This window comes from Rana temporaria, chromosome 3 (assembly GCF_905171775.1).
Source record: "Rana temporaria chromosome 3, aRanTem1.1, whole genome shotgun sequence".
NCBI classification, from domain to species: Eukaryota; Metazoa; Chordata; class Amphibia; order Anura; family Ranidae; genus Rana; species Rana temporaria.
This window is the reverse complement of record NC_053491.1, coordinates 379,715,023-379,739,756: the sequence shown is the minus strand read 5'-3', so window position 1 is coordinate 379,739,756 and position 24,734 is coordinate 379,715,023. Positions and strand designations below refer to the sequence as shown.

At 45.5% G+C, this 24,734-nt stretch overlaps 1 protein-coding gene and 1 non-coding gene across 2 annotated transcripts in view; one reads left to right on the top strand and one right to left on the bottom strand.

The window, feature by feature from the left end:
- Window positions 1-24,734, top strand: part of SYN3 (synapsin III) — a 534,306-nt gene that overhangs the window by 191,535 nt on the left and 318,037 nt on the right. The window contains exon 5 of the mRNA XM_040345656.1: window positions 22,556-22,712. Coding sequence (XP_040201590.1) covers window positions 22,556-22,712 — 157 coding nt within the window. The remainder of the gene's footprint in view (window positions 1-22,555; window positions 22,713-24,734) is intronic.
- Window positions 4,554-4,625, bottom strand: TRNAR-UCU. The gene has a single exon. It is a non-coding gene; the product is annotated as a tRNA-Arg (tRNA).

Sequence of the window (24,734 nt, the reverse complement as noted above, 5' to 3'; positions counted from 1 at the left end):
TATTGAGCCATGCTTGCCTTCTCTGACTACCAAAAAAAAAACATTAATTGCAGCCTCACTGTGCCATCATACGTCGCCACTGTGCCATCATACGTCGCCACTGTGCCATCATACGTCGCCACTGTGCCCATCAAACGCAGCCACTGTGCCAACAGACGTCGCCACTGTGCCCAAACGCAGCCACTGTGCCCATCAAACGCAGCCATTGTGCCATCACACGTCGCCACTGTGCCATCATACGTCGCCACTGTGCCCATCAAACGCAGCCACTGTGCCTATCAAACGCAGCCACTGTGCCAACACACGTCGCCACTGTGCCCATCAAACAAAGCCACTGTGCCAACAGACATCGCCACTGTGCCCATCAAACGCAGCCACTGTGCCCATCAAACGCAGCCACTGTGCCCATCAAACGCAGCCATTGTGCCATCACACGTCGCCACTGTGCCATCACACGTCGCCACTGTGCCCATCAAACGCAGCCACTGTGCCCATCAAACGCAGCCACTGTGCCCATCGAACGCAGCCATTGTGCCAACACACGTCGCCACTGTGCCCATCAAACGCAGCCACTGTAACCAATTATATACTATTTGTGTCTAATTTTTTAATAAAAGTTTGGATTTTATTATATTGAATTGGAGCTTTTCAATTCTGGTTATTTTAAATCAATGAAGCTAATTAAAATGTCTCATGTAATGCATACAATTATTGGAAAAAAAATTTAAATAGGGGGAAAAAAAGAAAAGTAATTTTCGGTTTCGGTTTCAGTTTCGGACTGAATTTTTTTTTCATTTCGGTTTCGTTTCGGTTCTGAAATTTCCATTTCGGTGCATCCCTAATATAGATGTATATAAAATGCGATTTTTAACTATCAAAAAGTGTTTCCCAGTGCTAAACCTTTTATCTGATTTTTAAATTGCTGCATTTGTAAATTCCAAAAGCCAATATAAAGAAATATTAGTGGTAAAAAAGCAGTTGTGGGTTTAACCAATCTTATTTTTTGTACAGTTCTCCTTTAAGGGGGCGTGGCAAGGGGTGTGTCCTATGCCTGAATACTTTTGCTAATAGGTGTCCCTCATTCCCATCTCAGAAATTTGGGAGGTATGTGTATATCACGCCCCTCTGCAGTGAAGAGATGATGTGCTGTAACCTCTAGCAACCAATCAGTGTGCAGTATTACTGTACAGTAATCTCTAACAACCAATCAACAAGTAGAAATCATGTGCTGTAACCTCTAGCAACTAATCAGTGAGCTGTAATGTGTGCTGTAACCTCTAGCATCCAGTCAGTAAGTGGTAATGATATGCTGTAACCTCTGTCAACCAATCACAATCACTGCCTGACCTGATACAGTAAACTGATTTTAAGTCTAGCTGATATTTATTGTATGTCGCAGAGCAGGTGGAGAGCAAAATTGCATGGGGGGGGGGGGGGCAAGAAATGTTTTGCCCAATCAACAATAAAGACGGCCCTGAATACTGTGCTTGAATATTTATGTGCCTATCCCCCAAGACACAGTGAGGAAATCATTCTAGCGCCACGTTACAAGACATACCTGTCACATGTCTGCATTACCGAGGCATGCTAGCAAGCAGCTGGAACCTGAGCCCAATAATCCCTTCCTTCAGGCAGTATAATATATTATTTGATATGCTGTGTGCAGTGCGGCACTGGCCATAAATAAAAGCAGACATCAGGCCAACTTTGGAACTGGAGCTGACAGGCTTATCGCTCAGCTGAGGTGAAGAAGAAAAGGAGTGTCAAAAAGAAGATCTGAGGAGGTTGTTAGGTGCAAATGATTGTCTTTTGTCATGTGATGAAAGTAATTGTGTTTCATGGTAACAGAATCCCTCACCTTCAGGACTGGGAGGTGCAGGAAAGTGCCTGAACCAGCAGAAGAAGGTATAGATCCATGCCACAGCAGTATGTCTGAATTTCTGCTAAAGTTTATGTAAACCTAACATTTATTATGTAGTACATGTGACACAATGCTTCACTGTGTATACAGCTTTTTTGTGAATCTGTTGCAGTTTCCCACCTGGAGGTCCTTCCAGTAACTGCATTCTTGTTACAAGCTGACAACACTAAGTAGCAGCATTGTCAACCTGTTGCATGCACTACTTCAGGTCGTCTTTGGGCTGCATATATAACACACTTTATGGGCAGTCCAATGGACAACTGAAGATGCCTCACAGCCAGTGGCGGCTGGCAGTGGCGTAGCGTGGGTTGAAAGCACCCGGGGCAAGGCAAGTAATTTGCGCCCCCCTAACCTTCCCTTCCTACAATAATACTTTTAGTACTTCCTGAGTCCCTTCCCTTCCTACAATAGTATTGACCCACCCGATTCCTCCACTATACTAACCACAACACTATACACACACCACTACGCTACCCACTACACTGTCCACTGCCCACTACACACTACACTGTCCACTACACTACCCACTATACTACACACTACACTGCCCACTACACTACCCACTACACTGTCCACTACGCTATACACACACCACTACACTACCCACTACACACACGCCACTACACTGTCCACTATGCTATACATTACCCACTACACTCACCACTACACTACTCACTACACACACACACACACCACTACACTGTCCACTATGCTATACATTACCCACTACACACACCACTACACTATACACACACACCACTACACTACCCACACACACACCACTACACTGTCCACTACGTTATACATTACCCTCTACACTATACACACACACCACTACACTACCCGTTACACACACCACTACACTATACATTACACACACCACTACACCACCTATTATACACACCGCTATACTATACACACACCACTACACTACCTACTATACACACACACCACTACACTATACACTACCCACTACACTACACACACCACCACACTACCCACACCACTACACTGTCCACTACGCTACCCATTACACTACCAACTACACTATACACACACCACGATTACACTACACACACCACTACACTATACGCACCACTACACTATACACCCACACACACACACACATCACTACACTATACATACCACTACACTACCCACACCACTACACTATAGACTACCCACTACACACACCACTATATTTTACACACCACTACACTACCCACTATACACACCACTACACTATACACATCACTACATTACACTTTACACACACACACACACACACCACTACACTACACTATACACACACTACACTATACTATACACTACCCACTACAGTATACACACTATACTACACTATACACACTACACTATACCCTACCCACGACACTATACACACAACACTACCCACTACACTATATACCACCCACACCACTACACTATACATACTACACTATACACTACCCACTGCACTATACACACTACACTATACACTACCCACTACACTATACACTATACACCACCCACTACACTATACACGATACACACCACTACACTATACTGACTTACTAGCTGCTCCCTCTCCCCAAACCGTGTCCTTTCCCCCCCCTGGGCCAGTAACGCGACTCACGAGGGGGGCCTGTCACACTGCCTGCCACAACGGGGAATGACACCTGTCAGGATGGGGAGGAGAGCCGAGATTAGAGGAGATGACGGTGGCGGCAGCAAAGTGGAATACAGCCACGAGGGAGTCTCTCAGTTTTACTCACCTGCTGCTCTTCTTCCATCTGATTGGCCGCCTGCCACAACGGGAAATTATCTGGGATCCGGTCAGGGTGGGGAGGAGAAGCCGAGGTCCGAGGAGAAGGCAGCGAAGTGGAGAACAGCTACGCTTGCACGCCCGCGATCCAGGACAGGACAGCACGCAGCACCGCCACCACACATGACCCCAGTCACCAAATCACAGGGCACCAGGGGCCAGCCTGAATATTAACATGGGGGTGACACACACTGGCGCAGGAATTCTCCCCCCCAAATGTTGCGCCCGGGGCAACGGCCCCCCTCGCACCCCCCACGCTACACCACTGGGGAGTATGGGTGTAATATTCCTGCTGGGAGGAGTATGGGTGTAATATTCCTGCTGGGGGGAGTCTGGGTGTAATATTCCTGCTGGGGGGGGGTGAGTATGGGTGTAATATTCCTGCTGGGGGGGTATTAGTGTAATCTTCCTGCTGGGGGGGTATGGGTGTAATATTCCTGCTGGGGGGGAGTATTGGTGTAATATTCCTGCTGGGGGGAGTATGGGTGTAATATTCCTGCTGGGGGGGGGGGGGGAGTATGGGTGTAATATTCCTGCTGGTGGGAGTATGGGTGTAATATTCCTGCTGGGGGGAGTTTGGGTGTAATGTTCCTGCTGGGGGGGGGGTATGGGTGTAATATTCCTGCTGGGGGGAGTATGGGTGTAATATTCCTGCTGGAGGGGGGGTATGGGTGTCATATTCCTGCTGGGGGGAGTATGGGTGTAATATTCCTGCTAGGGGGGAGTATGGGTGTAATATTCCTGCTAATATATACTTAGCATTGACCTTGTATAGCGCTTTTCTCTCTGAGGACTCCAAGTATTGGAGATGGCGTTGGCCGGGAATCGAACCCGGGTCATCTGCTTAGAAAGCAGCTATGCTCACCACTGCACCACCAACACAAAGGTAGCATGTAGTGTGGGTGGAAATCAGAGTACCCGCAGGAAACTCACGCAAGCACAGGGAGAACATGCAACTTCCATGCAGATAGTGTCCTGGTCAGGATTTGAACCAGGGACCCCAATGCTGCAAGGCTCACCACTAAGCCTCTGTGCTGCCCATATGCGGCCTCTGTTCTCCAAGGCCCGCCCCCGTTGAGCGGGTACATCAGTTATGTCCACTCAAAACTCCTTCAGAACAAATCTAAACTTATCCTAATCTACCATATATAACACTCCTATAATAAAACACGCCCAAATAACAATAAACAGGAGTACAGTGATCCCCAAATTGGCAACACAATGGAGGTAAATATTTCATTCACCCTTAGGCCTCATTCACACGGGGTATGAATTCGTACCCCATGGGGAGCCGTGTTTACCGGAACGGGGATGCTGTGTAGGCAGTCCCATTGCTGTCAACTGGGGTGCAGCGGCTGTACCCAATGTGACATCTGTGTGGGTGCCGGTGCACGGCCCCGAATGCACCCAGGGTGCGTCCACGCAACTGCACCCACATAGATGTCCTTTTTGGGGTAAGTGCAGCCCCCACACAGAGTACAAATTCATACACCCCGTGTGAGTGAGACCTTGGACTTCTCCATGAAGTACCTCACTGGTGGGAAGAGTTCTCATTTCTCCAGGAGGGAAAGCTGAAAAGGCTCCTCCCACCTCTGAAGACAAAAAGAGTTCCAACCTCCCCTCATAGCCGGTCCAACACACGCCTCAAAAACATACCGGCCTCCAACCTCTCCTCATAGCCGGTCCAACACACACCTCAAAAACATACAGGCCTTCAACCTCTCCTCATAGACGGTCCAACACACGCCTCAAAAACTTGATGTCGATCAAACATAATCACCTGTAAAAAAGTGACTGAGATGTTGGTGGTAAACAGCCTGCTAGGCCTGGGGGGAACCAAACCGAGTCCTCCAAAAGCTGCCTCATATCCAAGAGTTGTCAAGAGTGTAAATGTAGACATTAAGCTTTAAGGTTAATCAAAAATATCACATTCTAAAGGGAAAGGTATAACAAGGGGGAGGGGGAGTATGGAGGAGGGAGGAAGGGAGCGGAGGTTGGGGGTAAGGAAGGGGTGTGGGGGTTCCCCCCAACCCTCACCCCCCCTTCTTTCTCCAACCTTCCCTCCCCCTTCCTCCCTCTCTCCCTCTTCCATACTCCCCTGCCCCTTGTTCTACCTTTCCCTTTAGAATGTGATATTTTTGATTAACCTTAAAGCTTAATGTCTACAGTTTCTTGGCAACTCTTGGATATTGGACGTCATGTTTGCCCAGCCAATTAAATCGGGCAGAGGTTGGTACCTGGAAGTCACCTGGCCAAAAGTGCTATGAAAAGTAAAGATCCGGTTTAATGGCGGTCCTCCTTGGTTGCCCTGCGCTTCTTCACTAGCTGGAATAATTCCCGTAGGTGAAGATGGGTCTGATTACTACTAGTTTCAACATTGAGATCAACAGCCAGTGTTGCCCTTTGTTGACCAATGACGGACGCCATTAGCATATTCATGTCATCGGTCACTGGTGACATAAGGGAACTCGGTAATTAGAGGAGACCACCATTCTGTGGGATGTTGTTGCTGTGATCCCTAGGAGGTGCGATGCTGGGAATGGGAACGTCAGTCTACTCCATGGCGCTTGCTGCATTTTCGCTTGTTGGTGGAATGATGACATCATTTGCTGGTAGAATGACATTACTTGTTGGTGGAATGGTGTCCTCACTCAGTGGGATGATGGCAGTCTTTCGTGGTAAGATCATTTTGTGCCTGAGCACCATTTGTGGTTTACGTCTCCTCATTTGCTGGCGTAGCGGGGCACGTAAGTAATTTGGAGATGGTACGACTCTGGAAACAAGAACATCAGTCTCTTCCATAGCGCTGTCCACGTTTTCACTTGTTGGAAGGATGGAATCGCTCGTTGGGATTATGTTGCCATCTTTGAACACTTTGGTTGGCCTGCGCTTATTCACTGGCCGGCATAAATCCCGTAGGTGAGCACGGATGTGATCCCTAGGAGGTGCGACTCTGGGAATGGGAAAGTCGGTCTCCATGGTGCTCTCTGCATTCTCACTTGTTGGTGGAATGATGACATCACTTGTTGGTGGAATGGTGTCATCACTTGCTGGTATAGTAGTCGGTAGAATGGCTTGAAACATATTAGGAGAATAGGAGCAGCACCACCAGCATGGTGATAGCCCCCAGAAAGCATTCTGACCGGTGCTCAGTAACAATATTAATAAGTACGGGTGGGACTGTGTTGTCTAGGGCCACCGACCCCTTGGACCAGACTGACCAGAGCCCAGTGACCACCCATTGGTGCCAATCACCTGCATTTATATAGAGGGGTAGGATTATGTTCTCAAATATTGGCCCCCGTCTGTTCCAGATTTCGATCAGTAGATAAATCAATCCAATCAGCTCCTGGAACATCATAACAAGGCCTAATATTCTGGCCAGGTGATATTGGCGCAGGATGTATTTCAGAATCAGAAACGTTATCAGGACTGCCAAGCTAAACCAGACTGAGGGACGGGTCAGTAAAAAAAAACAGCTCATGAGTTCTGGAGGGTCATTTTCATATCCTCTGACTGTTTTGTCCACTGCCTGCTCCGTCCTCTTCATGTTCTCCTCCTCCATGCGGGTCTCTGGGGCCCCTCTGATGACATCTCTAGGGACAGCCCATGGATAAAGGATCCTAAAAATCAGCAGAATCTGTGCTGGCTGTTGTGGAGTTTCCACAATCACCTCCTCTGGGGGCCCTCTGATGACATTTGTGGGCCCCTCCTGCTCCATGTGGGTCTCTGAGGCCCCTCTGATGACATCTCTGGGGACAGCCCATGGATGCAGGATCGTAAATATCAACGGAATCTTCGCTGGCTGTTGTGGAGTTTCCACAATCTCCTCCTCTGGGGGCCCTCTGATGACATTTGTGGGCCCCTCTGCTCCATGCGGGTCTCTGGGGACCCTCTGATGACATGTCTGGGGACAGTCCATGGATACAGGATCCTAAAAATCAGCGGAATCTTCGCTGGCTGTTGTGGAATTTCCACAATCACCTCCTCTGGGGGCCCTCTGATGACATTTGTGGGCACCTCCTCCTCCATGCGGGTCTCTGGGGACCCTTTGATGATATGTCTGGGCTCCTCCCCCTCTTCCATGGGGGTCTCTGGGGCCCCTTTGATGACATCCTTGGGGACAGCTCATGGATAAAGAATTTTAAAAATCAGCGAAATCTTCGCTGGCTGTTGTGTTTGCACAATCCCCTCCTCTGGGGGCCCTCTGATGACATTTGAGGGCCCCTCCTGATCTATGTGGACCTCTGGGGATTGTATGATGGTATACTGACCACTACACAATACACTACACAATACTCTACCCACAGACCACTACACAATACACACTGACCGCTACACAATACTCTACCCACTGACCACTACACACCACACTAACCTACCTGATTCCTATACTAACCACTACACAAACTACACTACTCTACCTACAGATCTATACACACCACACTAACCACTACACTACACTAACCTACCTGACTCCTATACTGACCACTACACAATACACTACCCACAGACCGCTACACAACACACACTGACCGTTACACAATTCTCTACCCACAGACCACTACACACCACACTACACAATACACCACACTAACCTACCTGATTCCTATACGTAACTGACCACTACACAATACACTACCCACAGACCGCTAAACAATACACACTGACCGCTACACTACACAATACACTACCCACAGACCGACACTAACCTATCTGACTCCTATACTAACCACTACACTACACAAACTACACAATACACTACCCACAGACCGCTACACAATACACACTGATGGCTACACTAACCGACTTGACTCCTATACTGACCACTACACTACACAATACACACAGACCGCTACACAATACTCTACCCACAGACCAATACACACACCACACTACACAATACAGTACACTACCCACAGACCGCTACACAATACTCTATGCAGCCTGTAAATTATTAATCCTGCAGCAGTAGGAGGGGGGGGGGGGGCTTGGAGGGGGCGTTTGGCATGTAACTGTACTTAGGGACGCAGGCATGATTCTGCGTGTGTGCTGGTTGGCTGGCAATAGCATTAACAACGTCTGGCAATGGCATTAGCAACACCTGGCATGGCATGGCGGTGCGGTGGCGTGACTCTCCCTAACTGCAGTGCTGCTGACCGGCGGCTGCTCCCATGATCTGAGATGGCTCCCTGCCTCCCTCACAGGCTCACTTGTGACTCACCTCCATTTTTTGTTGTCCATCGATCAGCTTAAGAAAGATTCCCACTCAGTCCCAGATGACATCCCACTGCACTTCCTTTCCTTCCAGATTCGGCGCGATCAGGACTCAGGAGGAAGGGTAAAGGAGAAGATGGCTTAAGGAAGCATGGGCGGGACTCCAGGAGCAGCCTTCGCACATGCCCTGCCCGCGTTCAATGACTGGCCATCCCACCGCAGCACATGACCACATTCGCTCAATCACAGGGCGCAAAATGGAAGCCGGGGTCCCGGTGACACAGTTAATGGAATTTCACAGAATTTCGAAAAGTGACACAAACTGGTGGGGGATTTCCCCCCCCCCCAATGTTGCGCCCAGGGCCACACCCCCCCCACACTACGCCACTGGCGGCTGTTGCCCTATTGGTCAGGGGGGGCGGCAGACGGACTTGACCACAGACCACCCCACCCAACCGTCGCTCCAGCCCCTACCACGCACCATACCCACATCCCACCTCTGTCGGTCGTGGCTTCCCATGCATCTCCTCTGCCGTACATCACCTCCCTCCTCATAGGCCAATAGGATGGCTTTTCCTTTCGGTCAACTGGGAAACAGGTCTCGTTTCCTGACCATCTTCCTGATTGGCGGGGTGGAGATTCAGTGTGAAACTAGCGAATTATTCATTACCTATAGTCACACATCTAGATGGGCTCGGAGTGCAGTGCTCTGCGCCCCCAGCCCACCCTACTTTGAAGCCTATTAAAGCCTCTGGCCCTAATCACGTGTTTAAAAACCCCCTTCCCCATTGTAATCCATGCATCTGCAGCGCAACTCCATCTTTTACCTATATCATTATTTGTTTGTATAAACATTTTGAGTTTGCAGCTATCACTTATTATATTAGATAGGCGCACTTTTTTCCTTTACCATCTGGTACCCTGCATGTAGATTAGGGGGGCGGACGCATGCATGGGCGTCTGCAGAACTTTTTTTGAGGGGGGGGGGGCATCATTTTAAGGTCACCCATGCAATATAAAAAGATGTACATTCTATAGGCTTTTTTTATATGGGCATGGTATGCCTGTCCTGAGTAATTTCCAATACAAAGTGATGTTGAATTATCTCTTATATAAAACATATATCTGTAGCGCCCATGTACTTTATGGTACTGGTGCTAATCAAATTTAAGTATAGATCAGAGTATAGTTAGACTCTGATCCTGATAAGTGTGAGAATCGGGCCTCTGTCTCAGCTTGGCTGTGCTGTGGGTCATTCTGCTGTATCGGGGGGGTTCTTCCAGCCCCAGTACTGCAGGTGGCAGCAGTGGAGTCGAGGTTTGGGTGCTCTTCCCAGCGGCCAATCACGAGGGTTTGTCCTCACTGTGCATGCTGGGGAGGGGTATTTATGGGACAGACATCATTGGTTCTGGGTTCTTCTTTGTCCAGTGTGGCACCCACCTTTAGGGTGGCCACATCACAGTTCCCCCGGCGTTATGGCCTACCTGGCCGGAGCGTGTATGCCACTTGGTGTTCCTGGTTCTGGGACCATGTTGGCCCGGAACATCTGAACCAGCGATGGGGATCCAGTGAGCGACTGGGTTCCCTCTTTTGAAGATCCCAAGCTGGGTGCTGTTCGGTGGGGAGTCGGTCTGAGGAGCGCCATTGAGAGGCTGGGGGTCAAATAGGGCTTGGACGAAACCACCGGGGATCACAGGTAGCCGGACACTGCTGGACTGATCACCTGTCAATCGGTACCTGGGCGACAAGTTGAAGGAGATCCAGACGTAACTTAACCAAGGAGGCATATCTCCAAGAATCCTACCAGAGGGGACCTGGGGCAGAGGTATCTTCTGAGGCTCTTTGAGAGGGGTCTGTGGCAGAGACTTTCTCCCAAGTTCAAGTTCACCAATGAGGGTCTGTGGCAGAGACTTATTTCTATAATTGTCTGAGTGATACTCCGACTGCCAGGTCAGTGAGAGAGGCCTGTCCGGGTACACTGAACCCACTCCGGCGGGAGTGGAGCCGAGAAGTGTTACGTTTGGGAGCACTGAATCCGCTATTCTTCCTCCTTTCAGCTTTACTTTCCTCACCACAAGTTTATTGTTTTTACCCGGGTTGGGTAATAAAGAGCACAGCAAAAGAGCACCTGTCGTGGACATTCCTTTACTTCTAAAAAAGAGAATTGGAATGTATCACCACATGTAGTGGTCATGTGGATACATGAAAGTATTCAATGTGCCACGTCCTAAATAGTGTTGCTCACGAATATTCGTATTGCGAATATTCGTTACGAATATTGCATATTCGATTATTCGCGAATAACTCGAATATCGCGGCCAAAATTCGCTATTACGAATATTCGCATTTTTTCAAATTTATTTTTAAAACAGATCACATCCTAGTGATCTCCATCGACGTCTAAAAGCATTGCTGGTATGATTAGAGACCCTGGGCCGAGTAGCTAAGCTGAGGCGATCCTTTTATGTTGACGAATATTCGCTATCGCGAATATTCGTATTACGATTATTCGCGAATACTTTCTCCGCCCTTCTTTTGCATCAGAGCCAATCAGAGTTCTCCTACCACAGTTGTCAGAGGTTAGCAACCTCCATAGCAACCAATAGGAACCTGCCTGCACGACCAGTATATAAGATCACTCCCAGCAGTATTTCAGTGCAGATTCACAAGGTAGCTAGAGAGAGTGGAGTGTTTCTGTGCGTTTTTCCAGTGTATCACATCTTCAAAGAATTTTCCATCTTTTGTCCCGTGTCATCATTTGCATTTCACCTCTTTAATGAGAATAATAACTGTTTAACATAAAGACATTTAAGAGATGTCAACGTAAACGGTTTACTTGGCTTTTTTTTAACTCAACAGAATCAGGGGCCCCAGTGTGCGGTTGATCTTTACCTAACTCAATACAGGTCAGTCTAGAGGAGAGATCTGTATTTTCCAAATCTATGGTTATTCAATATTTATTAAACTAATCAATATACAAATTGGTCAAAGTAAACCCTCAAATCTATATAATAATATATTTATTTTATTAATACCTTGTTGTTAGTTGCAGGGTCCATTACGTAAAACCACACTTTTTCCAAAGGGCAGGTGAAATTGAATGTTTCAGAATTTCGCAATCAATTTCGCATTCGCATTAGCGAAATTTCGCAAAAATTTTTTTTTTATAAAATATCACGAATATTCGATTTTAGCGAATATTTCACGAATATTCGTCTATATATTCGTGATATATCGCGAAATCGAATATGGCGTATTCCGCTCAACACTAGTCCTAAAGAGATTCAAAAGTGAAATGACCTATGGGCAAGTCATGGACTTTTCAGGCACTATAGTCTGGTAAGGATATAGTCAAGGAAAAAGGGGGGATTTTTATCTTAAAAAAGATTTATTACAAACTTTACAGCATTGTAATTAGTCCTTCAAGACCAGCAGGAGAATGTCTATGGTAATAGATATAAATGAAAGTATTCAGAAAACACTTTCGGAGGTATATCCTCCAACCATTTGAATATTGGAGAGATCCTGAAAGGAATTGAAGAACAGTAGACTTGGTGTCTGTAAGGTGGTAAATGAGAATTCTGTGGCTTGACATGTTTCGCACCGAGTTTGGCGCTTCTTCATAAAGCCTCTATTTAAGTTTGCTACAATAACAAAGAGAATATATAAGTAAGGTACAAAACATTGATAATTCATATTTATAGAGAAAAAACATTGTATGTGCGGGCAGACAACAACACACATGCGGGGTCAAGAACCAGCCAAAGGAGGAACCCGGAGAGACACTGAGAGGGGCGGGCCAAAGCACAAGGCGGCTACAGAGTGCCCTAGGGAATGCACAGTGGGGACGATGCCACATAGTAATAAGGGTAGTATATGATTGAAAAAGATAAAAGAAAGGGGTTAAAGCCAATGGTAATAGTGCTAGTGATAATCTGCAAGGCAGAGGGCAGGTAGATTATACTCACATACATTTTTAATCATATACCCCATATTCACCCCTAGAGAATTCGGAGGAGCCGTGAGGTAACACGCCGCCCAAAAATCCAGCAGCTCCACTGGGGGTAATGCTACATATCTTTAGCAGTAATTCAGCTTCACTTTGTACTGGAAGTTACTTTCCAGCAATATATAAATAAAAATGCTCCTCCTAACTGTTCTTACCCGTGGTTCTTCTTCTATTGCTTTCAACTGTATATGTCAAGATTTACTGTAATGTAATCAGGGTTGGACTTACCATTGGGCTTGACTGGGTTCAAGCCCGTGGGCCCCGTCCAATAGGGGGCCCCTGCGTGTTAAAATCTCCTTACTTTTTTCTTTGATTATTTCTCAAGCACATGCGCTTCCCGTCCACTGAGTCACGGCACGCTCTGTGCCTGCTGTCCCTCCATCTCTCTTTTCCTCTCTCTCTCCCTCTTTCTCTCCTTCTCTCCCTCTTTCTTCCTCCCTCCATCCCTCATTCATCTCAGACTCTAACCACACCCCCTTCAGAGCCATGCCCATTGAGCCACGCCCACTATTTTGCATGAACCACACCCATGTTTCATAATGTATAGAAGGTAGGGCCCGAAAGTGACTCAAGCCCAGGGGCCCCCACCACCCTAAGTCCTGCCCTGGATGTGATGATGAGTAGGCACTGGCAGTTTATCACCCGGCGGCTTGGCTGCTGACTGCACTGAGTTGGCGGCACCGGACGGATCTACACAACACGTACACAGGCAGGCAACCAATCACTGAAGAGGAGCGGTGGAACAGCCAAGCTGCCAAGCAGAGACCTGAACAGGCCGGGGGTGAGGGAGGGACATCAGATGTGTCTGGAGAGAGAGCAGCCGGAAGACTCAGAAAAAAGTCCATGGTGGCCACTGCGGACACTGCAGCTGGTAACTGCAACACCTTCTTGATGATTCCAGGGGGGGCAATTGCCTCCCTTACCCCTACCTGCGGACGCCCATGGACGCATGGATGGGGGGGCAGCGCACAGTCGCCCTTAATGGACAGGCCGCCACTGCTTACAACACTAAGCCACTACCTTATAATTAGCATTAGCATTGTCAGCCAAAAGAACATTTTTGCCATGTTTTCTGAAAGTTCACCAAAGATAAAGCATGCAGGCAAAAACACCTGGAGTCTATAGAATTCTATGAGTAAAACGCACAAAAACCATGCATATACCCACACTGCGGCCAAACCACAGTGCACCAGTATGAACCCTGCCTAATACAGTCTTAATCCAATGGAGATTGGGGACAGAAATCAAGCACATTACCACCATATTGACTCTCCTGTATGTCCAAGCCCTAATGAAGAGGGATTTTGTTGTCACCAACAAAACCACTGAGCTCAGTGGAAGAAGTGGTAAGTATAAATTGACTTGTTTGCAGTGGGCACTTTCTTTAAAAAAAAAAAAATTCTATTTTGTGTGCTTTAAGAGGGAAATATATAGACACGTATCCAGTGGAAAATAGGCAAATAATTGCAGCTCTGCAGAGGCATTTAATGACAGAAAGTCTGTCAACAACCAAAAGTTCAACTTAAATTGCCCATTTCTTTAAAACATTATCTTATTTCTGTGGGTAGGCTAAGATAAACACTAAGATGCTCAATTTCCTAGGACAAGTTGAAGCTTCAAGTCGAATTGTTGTTTTCGTGCTAGAGTACAGGATAAAGAAATACCCTTATTTCAACTTTGCAACTGTATTGATGCCATTATCACTCTTTATCCTCACCATCGGTGCTGAAAGGCATGTTTTACACCAGACAGTATTTTCTCAGCGCTGTCTGCCTCGCGGTAGGGCCCCCGCTTACCTTATTCTCTTGGAATTTTTTAGTATAAACTATTATTTTTATTATACTAGTGAAAGAAAATCTCACCATTATCTCAGCCATGTCTTCCTCCCGTATTTACTTGAAGAATGAAAAAGAGAGTTTACAGAATTCTCACAAGGAGATTAAGTTGGAAGAAAAGCAAGATAAGTGTAGCTAAAATAGCAGTTATGTTATGAAAGAGGAAAGTACCTATTGATCATATCCCTTGATAATTTCTATGTATGGAGACTGGACCTCCTAACGAGCCCAAATCAAATTATACAATAAAGTTACCGAATGGAGCAGCGTTTCAGGAAGATAGATACATCCTTTAACCACTTGCTTACTGGGCACATATACCCCCCTCCTGCCCAGGTGAAATTTCAGCTTCCGGCACTGCGTCGCTTTAACTGACAATTGCGCGGTCGTGCGACGTGGCTCCCAAACAAAATTGACGTCCTTTTTTCCCCACAAGTAGAGCTTTCTTTTGGTGGTATTTGATCACCTCTGCGTTGTTTTTTTTTTGCGCTATAAACAAAAAAGTACGACAATTTTGAAAAAAAAATACAATATTTTTTACTTGTTGCTATAATAAATATCCTAATTTAAAAATAAATAAATAAATTCAGTCTAGGCCGATACATATTTTTCTACATATTTTTGGTAAAATAAGCGACTGGTTTGCGCAAAAGTTATAGCGCCTACAAAATAGGGGACAGAATTATTATTATTATTATTTTTTTACTAGTAATGGCGGCGATCTGCGATTTTTATTGGGACTGCGACATTATGGCGGACACATCGGACACTTTTGACACATTTTTGGCACCATTCACATTTATACTGCAATCAGTGCTATAAATATGCACTAATTACTGTATAAATGTGACTGGCATTGAAATGGTTAACACTAGCATAACTAGTGGGGGAAGGGGGGTGACTGGGGGAGGTGACCGATCTGTGTCCCTATGTACAAGAGACACAGATCGGTCTCCTCTCTCCCTGACAGGACGCTGTCATTGTGAGAGCCGGAAATGAGAAATGATCTCATATGTTTACATATGAGATCATCTCTCATTGGCCGCACAGATCGCCTACCAAACGGCCACTCCGATTGGCCGTTCACGGCGATCTGTGATTGGCTGTGTCCAAGGGACGAGGAAAGGGGTCGGCCGTTAAAAGACGGCGTCCCAGAGAAGTAGAGCCACCCTGCGGCCGTATATAGTCGTACGGCCGTCGGGAAGTGGTTAATTATATCCTTCCATCTAATCTATTAACCTAAGAGTACCCATAACCTAACCCATCCGCTCAACATTTGGGTTAACCCCAAAAAATTGAAAATTACCCTGTACCCAAGTGCAGTCTGCTGTCTCCACTACAGATGACGTTCAACCGCAGTGGCAACGCAGAGGACAAGGAAGTCATGAGGAACATGGGTCCTCTATGGTTTCCTGAGTCACTGGGGCAGTGATCTGATTGGATGCTGGCTGCCCAAGTGACTCTGACAGCCATCTTGGGTGAGGCAGAGTCTATTTAAGTCCCTGGCCCCTGGGATTGGCACGCATTTGCGTGTGGGTAGTCTATCACCTTTCTATCAGGGACAATATTAATGGCTGAGAAAGGTTCCAGACAAGGGAAGGCTTAGGGCTTTCAATCTCCTTGGAAATCTTCACGTTCAGGCATGAGACAGCCAGGCTGCATTCTGCCCCTCCAGACAGACGCTGACGGTTTGGCTGACACCTGCTCCGCTACACGCTGTTGGCATCTGTAATAGTTTCTGGTTGGGCCTTCTCCCACTGAGTTTCTTGTGAACTATTTTGTCTTTACTCCAATACAATTTCTACTAACTGCACCTTGACTGTGAGTGTGTTATTGCAGCTGCACCCCGCTCCACCCACAACCTTATCAGTGTTAAAGTCCAAGTTCACATTTATCCCCACCCTCTGCCCTCCCTGCTACTTGCAAAAAAATTATGTATAAATGGATTTTCTTTTAATCAGTCTTGTGGCCAGTCCAGCAATGTCACAAGCCCTTCATCTTCTTCCTCTGCGTTGAAAGTGGGGCAGTATTTATTCTTATATATATATTACTTCTGGTTTTTAACAGAGATTTTATTTCTGTTGAATTTTTTTATATATATATAATTTTAATTTTATACTCGATCCTATCCTGTACATTTGAGTTGACAGCTTGTCCTTAGCGCCGGGAAGTGCACTACGTAGGTTCCCTTTGAGCAGTTTTTTTGCACTCATTTTTTAGTATTTATTCTTGGACATTGTGACATTCACATAGTGAAGTATGAGTGCCAGACACCACTGCCCAGGAGTATGGTAAGCGCAGACAGCTATGATTACATGCCCCCCATCCCCAAACGTTCATTTCCATGACAGCCTAAACTCAAAGGAAGTGGGTTGAAAGAAAGATGGTGGACATCATTCAACCCAGAAGACTGGTGGCAAAGAAGAGGTACTATTTGTGACAGCTCCGAAAGGAAGTAATATGTCCTGACTCAAAAATAATCATCCAGTGTATAAAAAAAGATTACTTTCAGCTGGATTTGGATTTTCTGAAAGCACCTTTCACCTTTTTTTAGATCAAATGTTGATTTCTCCAAAACGCAATTCATTGTAATTTTATATAACAAATGCATTGCATGCAAGGCTAGCAAGAGCGAGAATATTTTGAATTAACTCTTTGCTCACTGTTATACACCCTTAGGCCTCGTACACACGATAGGTTAACCAGAGGACAACGGTCTGAAGGACCGTTTTCATTGGTCAAAACTGATCGTGTGTGGGCCCCATAGGTTTTTTAACCATAGGTTAAAAAAAAGCCAACTTGCTTTAAAATTAACCTATGGATTCCTAACCGATAGGTCAAAACCGATCGTTAGTAGGCACGACCATCAGTTAAAAATCCACACATGCTCAGAATCAAGTTGACGCATGCTTGGAAGGGTTGAACTTCATTTTTTTCAGCACGTCGTTGTGTTTTACGTCACCGCGTTCTGACACGATCGGTTATTTAACCTATGGTGTGTAGGCGTGAAGGACCATCAGTCAGTTTCATCGGTTAACTTATGACAACGGTCCTTCAGACCGTTCTCATCGGATGGACTGATTGTGTGTACGAGGCTTTACACATTTTTGCATTAAAACAGGATTTCTTAGTGACACCCCTTTAACACCTTTTGTGATTTTATATATATATATATATATATATATATATATATATATATATATATATATATACATATATGCAATATCTCACAAAAGTGAGTACACCCCACACATACCGGTATTTGTAAATATTTTATTATATCTTTTCATGTAACACTGAAGAAATTACACTTTGCTACAATGTAAAGTAGTGAGTGTACAGCTTGTATATGGCCCCGTACACACGACCGAGTTTCTCGGCAGAATTCAGCCAGAAACTCGATCGGAGCTGTATTCTGCCGAGAAACCCGGCCGTGTGTACACTTTCAGCCGAGGAAACCGACGAGGATCTCGTCGGGCCAAATAGAGAACATGTTCTCTATTTCCTCGTTAGTCAACGGGGAAACTTGGCTCGCTGAGATCCTCAGCGGCTTTACAAGGAACTCGACGAGCAAAACGATGTGTTTTGCTCGTCGAGTTTCTCGGCCGTGTGTACGGGGCCTAACAGTGTAAATTTGCTGTCCCCTCAAAATAACTCAACACACAGCCATTAGGCCTCTTTCACATATCGGCTGTTCTGCCGTTGTTAAAAGCATGTTTTGTTATTTGGAAATTCCAAGACTCCATGCACAGCGATCACTTGCCGTTGTACATTGCGATTAGCAGCGTTTACGTGCGGCTGTGTTTAGCTGAGGTGGAACATTCTTGCCATTTCTGATGCGCTTCCTGTTGTTTTTCTTTTCCCATTGCAGCTGCTATCTGCAGGTGAAATAGTACACTGCAATTACCTGCGGTTATGTGCAGATAGCTGCGCTAAAACGGTCCTGGATGTAGTCAAATTTATTTTTTCTAACTGCACAAAACCCTATGTAATGAAACTAAACGCAGTGTATGAATGGGGCCATAGAACAGCATTGTGTGAGTTTAGGTGCGGTATCCACAGCTAAAAGCGGAATTCTATCTACATGTGTAAAAGGGGCCTTAATGTCCTTTGCTTGTCTGGATGTTGTGAATGGGATTTTCTCTACCATAGAGAGGATCCTTTTCATGTTGCTGAGCACACCAGTGCCTTCTTCTTTCCTCAGAATGTACCAATCTGTTAATTTGCCCACTCCTAATGTTGCTGCTATCTCTCTAATGGATTTGTTACGTTTTTAAAGCCTTACAATGGTCTGTTTCACTTGCATGGACAGCACCATTGAACACATGATGTGGGTTCACAGCAATAGATTCAAATGCAAATACCACACTTAGAATCAACTCCGGGCCTTTTACCTGCTTAATTGATGAAGAAAAACAAAGGAGTAGCGCACACCTGGCCATGAAACAGCTTTTGATTCAATTGTCGAATTTTTGCCCCTTGAAAAAGGGAAATGGCTTTTCTTAAGAGCTTTATTTCCTAAACCCTTCCTCCTCCGATTTGGATGTACATACCCTCAAATTAAACCTGAGAGTGTGCACTTTCAACACATATCCATTATATAACTATAGATTGAATATGTTTTGGTAAATAACCGAAAAAAGCTAAAATTGTGCCTGTGTTCAAATATTATAGACCTAACTGTATATATACATATACACACACACACGCTGTTTAGATTTGATCACAGGCATATCTCTTTTTCTTTAGCAAGATCTAGAGCCCATTTGAAAAAAAAAAGGAATTTGGATTGAAAAGATGGACTGTGGGAAGTTATGGTATGGAAGTAAGAGGCCTTTTTAGATTCCAAGAGCTAATAAACTCTCCTCTCTGACCTGCCCGCATAAAACTCTGCTTCATGTCAGCTCAGCCTTGGTATTTCCTTCAGGAAATGTCAGATTCTTTACTGCACCACTTCCTGAGCGTCTCCTCCACCTGCAAGATCTGAGCTGGCTCTTTATAGTCTCCTCTATAATCCATGAGCTCACGGAACTTCTGCAACGGAATTTAACACAAGCCCACAAGATTGCATTTTGACCCAAATGTCGACCTTTTTTCTCTCAAAGTTTCAAAGGAAGGTGCTTCCCCACCTTGGAAACATTTTCTGTCGAATTTCACCCTCTAAATGATCAGACCACATCATCAAGGGGTAATAGTAACGTGCGCACTTTCTCCTTTAGACATTTTTCTCCACCCAAAGTAAACGCTAGTTATTTCCAAAGTCAATACAGTGAGCTAGTAAAGGAACTCTGCGAGAGCCTACAGTATATATAATTTAGCAAAGGGTGGAAAGGTGTATGTTTTTGCTTGCAGGACTGAGACAAGGAAAACACATTTAGGCTGGAGAACTTTGTGCGGTTGATGGTCTGGAGATTTATGTCTCCTCTGTGCAGTTTATGATTCAGTCCTACTACAGTGGAACACGAATGATACCAACATTTTGAAATGAACCAGAAATGTACAGCTCAGTTGAGGTCTGCTACATTCTGGAAAGGAATAACCTGTCATTATAGCTAATATTTGTTGCAGATGAGGCTTCTGTGCAGCATGGGTGTTTGTCATTGGCCAAGTCCCAGAGAGGGTGGAAATTTCATGGCAGAGCAGATAAGTGTAACAAAGTACTGTCCATACCTAGGACCATGTCCAGAATTCAATTATTAGAGGCCTCTAGTGGTGGATAAGAACCCCAGCTGGGACTAAGGCTGGCCATAGATGGTTCAAATCTTGTCTGGTTCAGCAGGAACAGGGCAAGATTCAAACCATGTATGGGCAGGGTGAATATACCAAGTTGATCGATCGATCAACTTGGGTACAATTAGGCTGCTGGATTTTACATGAGATTCTCGGTAGCGGCTGGTATAGCTGCTCACAATATTTACTGTATTCTCCCAGCAGGGATGCCCCCCCCCCCCCTCCGCTGGGAGAACACAGTGGCTCGGCAGGAGGGATTCCCCTGTCTACACTGTCTGTGTTGATGGGGATATGGTGCTAATTTCTTTACTGCTAACTAGGTGTATGGCCTGCCTAAATAGCAGCCATCTTCACATGCTCTCAATAAAAGCTGAAGTTTAGGCAGATATAAAACACAAATGAACGCAGCTCATGTTTAAACTGCAACAGTGTAAGCATCTCACCTCAGTTAAAGGCCTTTTTGCAATTCCCTGTAAAGCAGAGCTCAGAATGGAGAAGGGAGAAGCAGCACAAGGAGTCAATCATTTGAGCTTGTGTGCCAACAAGAAGCATGCTGATAAAAGCACATTGGCCTCCTGCTTCTGCTCCACTGTCCAGTCACAGGCTGAGGGAGTGGCAAGTCCTTTAAGGCCTGATTTACACCTATGCAGCAGGTCAGGGCCGTCTTCATAGCATCATGGGCCCCTGGGCAAAGTAATGCTCTGGGGCCCCTGCAATGGAGACAGTGCAGGTAAACAGAAATCAAGTAGGTAGGAGGTAGGGCATATCTAGGGTGTAGAGGGGTCAGAGTCCTGGGGGGATATCTAGGATGTAGAAGGGCAGCCTGGGCCAATTTCGGGGCAGCCCGGCTCAAGGATCAGCTGCTTTGGGGAAAGGGCAGGGGCCCCCCATGCAGCTGGGGCCCCTGGGTAGTGCACAGGTGTGCCCTCTCATTAAGACAGTTCTGATGCAGGTTGCAGTTTGCATATTGCAGGTGCATTTTTCAATACACATGTTTGATCCATTGAAGTCTATGGTACCAAAAACTGAAAAAAATCATCACCTTTCCATAAATTGTCCAAATGTGAACTACATCCATAGGAAACCGTGTTAAATGGACTGTAGTGTGTTTCTGCAGAACTAAAAATGCACTAAAACATGCATAGGCCTTAGTATTAGCTAACTGAAGCAGACTCAATGAGGAACTCTAAGCATAGAATCCTCCCCCTGTGTCCTTATGGGAGCACCCGACCTGACCTAACCAGCACCACCCAGTAGCCTATTGCATGCCCTCTTCAAAGCTTATGGCAATGGACCTTAAAAAGAGTTTCACCCAGCACCTGTCCGTTTCCAGAAGACGTTCCCATCTTTAAGTTAGGAGAAGAAACTTTAAATTTTGATATTGAGTGGAAAGGACCTTCAAATATCACCCAAGTACAATGATTGTATCACTTTACGTGATGAAGGATTGAGCATTTTATTTGGGGAGAGGAGGGGTTAGATCCCAAGTCTATGCAGTTGCATACCAATCGGAGCTTTACTTCTATCCCCCACTTATTTACTTGATAATATGTAATATAAAAAAGCACCACTGCCAAAAAATGACACTAAGCTGTCATCATGTGTCCTTTAGTGTTGGTGAGGGGATATGTCAAATAAAATATTGAGTTTTCTCTCTGTTTTTAAAGTGCCGTCCCTATATAAAAATGTTTTTGGTTGGCGATGGGGCTGATTTACTCAAGGCAAATAGACTAAGCACTTTGCAAGTGCAGTTGCACTAATTTTCCCCAGAGCTTAGTAAATGTGGTGAAGCTCTGCTGATTTTCATCATCCAATCATGTGCAAGCAAAAATGCTGTTTTTTTTCCCGTTTTCTTGCATCTGATTGGGTATTTTTTACAAAGTTAAGCCTCACCGCAATCACCAAGCTCTGGGCAAAATGAGTGCAAATGCCGCTGCAAAGTCTATTAGGCTTAGTAAATCACCCCGAATACTTCCACCAGCTCACTGAATTCCCTGACCTTCATTGTCCTTTTCTTCCAGATCCTTCAAACCGGACTTTGTGCTTATCCGTCAGCATGCATACAGCATGACTCTTGGGGAGGATTTCAGAAGCCTGATCATGGGCCTGCAGTATGGGGGAGTGCCCAGCGTCAATTCTCTGTACTCCATCTACAATTTTTGCAGCAAACCCTGGGTGGTAAGTTCCCAAGCGCAATATACTGTAATTCCATGTACAAGGGGCCAGAGGGAAATTCCCATCATGTAGGGTTTGTTCACACCTCACTGTGCGCATTATTATATGTGTAAGGCCCCGTACAGACGAGCGAACAGTCCGATGAAAACGGTCCGCCGGACCGTTTTCATCGGACATGTCCGCTGGGAGATTTCGGTCTGATGGCTGTACACACCATCAAACCGAAATCCGCGCGGACAGAGAACGCGGTGACGTAGACGACACCGACGTTCTCTATCGCGCGAGTTCAATGCTTCCACGCATGCATCGAATCAATTTGACGCATGCGCGGGATTTCTGTCCGCTGGTTAGACATACTAACCAGCGGACATGTCTGCCGGACAGCTTCCCAGCGGACATGTTTCTTAGCATGCTAAGAATCATTTGTCTGCTGGAAATCTGTCCGCTAGCCTGTACACACGATCGGATCTGTCCGCTGACACTGGTCGGCGGACCAGTTTCAGCGGACATGTCCGGTCGTGTGTACGAGGCCTAAGGGCCAGTTCACACCAGGTAAAATGCATTGAATTGCTTGCTTTTTTCCCCTTTTTTTTTTACATCTATGTCGTTCTACCAGTGAAATCATTGTCACCAACTCAAGAAGTGGGGAAAATCCCTCTAACAGTACCCCTAATCTCAAAAAAAAAAAAAAATCACAGAGACTCTAATGTTTACCCATTTCATCCAAAATGATAACAAAAAGTATTAAATACTACCCTTGTAGTGGGGCTCCCTCCCAAACTACAATGGTTAGGTGTTCAATTTTAATTAGGAGAACATTGACGGCTTCAATACTGGGCCTCTTTCTGACCAGGCCAATTTTCAGCTTTCAGCACCATCACACTTTGAATTACAGTTGCGCGGTCATGCAACACTGTAGCCAAATTAAATGTTTTATCATTTTTTTACACAAATAGGTGGTATTTAATCACTGCTGGGTGATATTTTGCTAAAAACCAAAATATAAAAAAAAAAAGTTTTTCTTAGTTTCTGTCAGAGAATTTTGTAAATAAGTAATTTTTCTCCTTCACCGATAAGCGCTGATGAGGCGGCACTGATGAGACGGCACTGACGAGGTGGCACTGGTGAGGAGGCAGTATTATGCAGCACTAATGAGAAGGCACTGATGGGCACTGAAAGGCAACACTGACTGGCATTACTGATAGGCACAGATTGACATCACTGATGGGCACAAATTGGCATCACTGATGGGCACTGACTGGCATCACTGATGATCAGTGCCCTGATTATCTGAACAGGTCTCCCCTGTGAGGAGATGCCACTGACGCAGCACGTCCACGATCACTGCGCAGTGTGCCCCCGAAGGCGCGGAAGCACGGTGAGACTGGGGCGACATCATATGACGTTGTCCTAGAATGAAAGAGGATCCTGCCCGCCGTCATTTGCCTATAAGGCGGGCGGGAGGTAGTTAAAAAGCAGTTTTACTTAACTTATGTCTCTCTGTGCAACTGGTCCCTGAAACCTCTTCTCTTCCCACATCCCAGAGCATTGAAGGGAAGAAGAGCATTCCGGCTGCATGGATGATTATGTCAGATTTTTGTGTCTTAAAGCGGTACATTGTTTTGCTCAAAAATGTTGCGTCTTATATTGTAGGCCTGTAATTATAGTAATAACACACCTAAATCTGTCCAAACAAGAGTCTAACAGACATCCCGGGTATGATAAAGTTTGAAACACGAAATCATAAATTATAATATAATAAATACCGTAACTATAAATAATTATAAAAAATAATAATATAATAATAATAATACATTTTATTTCCCCACGATTCACTATCGCTCAATTCTGCAAGTGTTCTAATTTACTATCGCTGTTTTCTAGCTGGACTAAAACCACTTTTGGTTGCTATGGACAATCTCAGGTTTCCAGGTGGAAAGAACAGTATACATAATATACAGGGCACTGGACAAAGCACTAGAGACAAAATGGAGGTGAAATGATTTGATACAGTAATGTAATCTG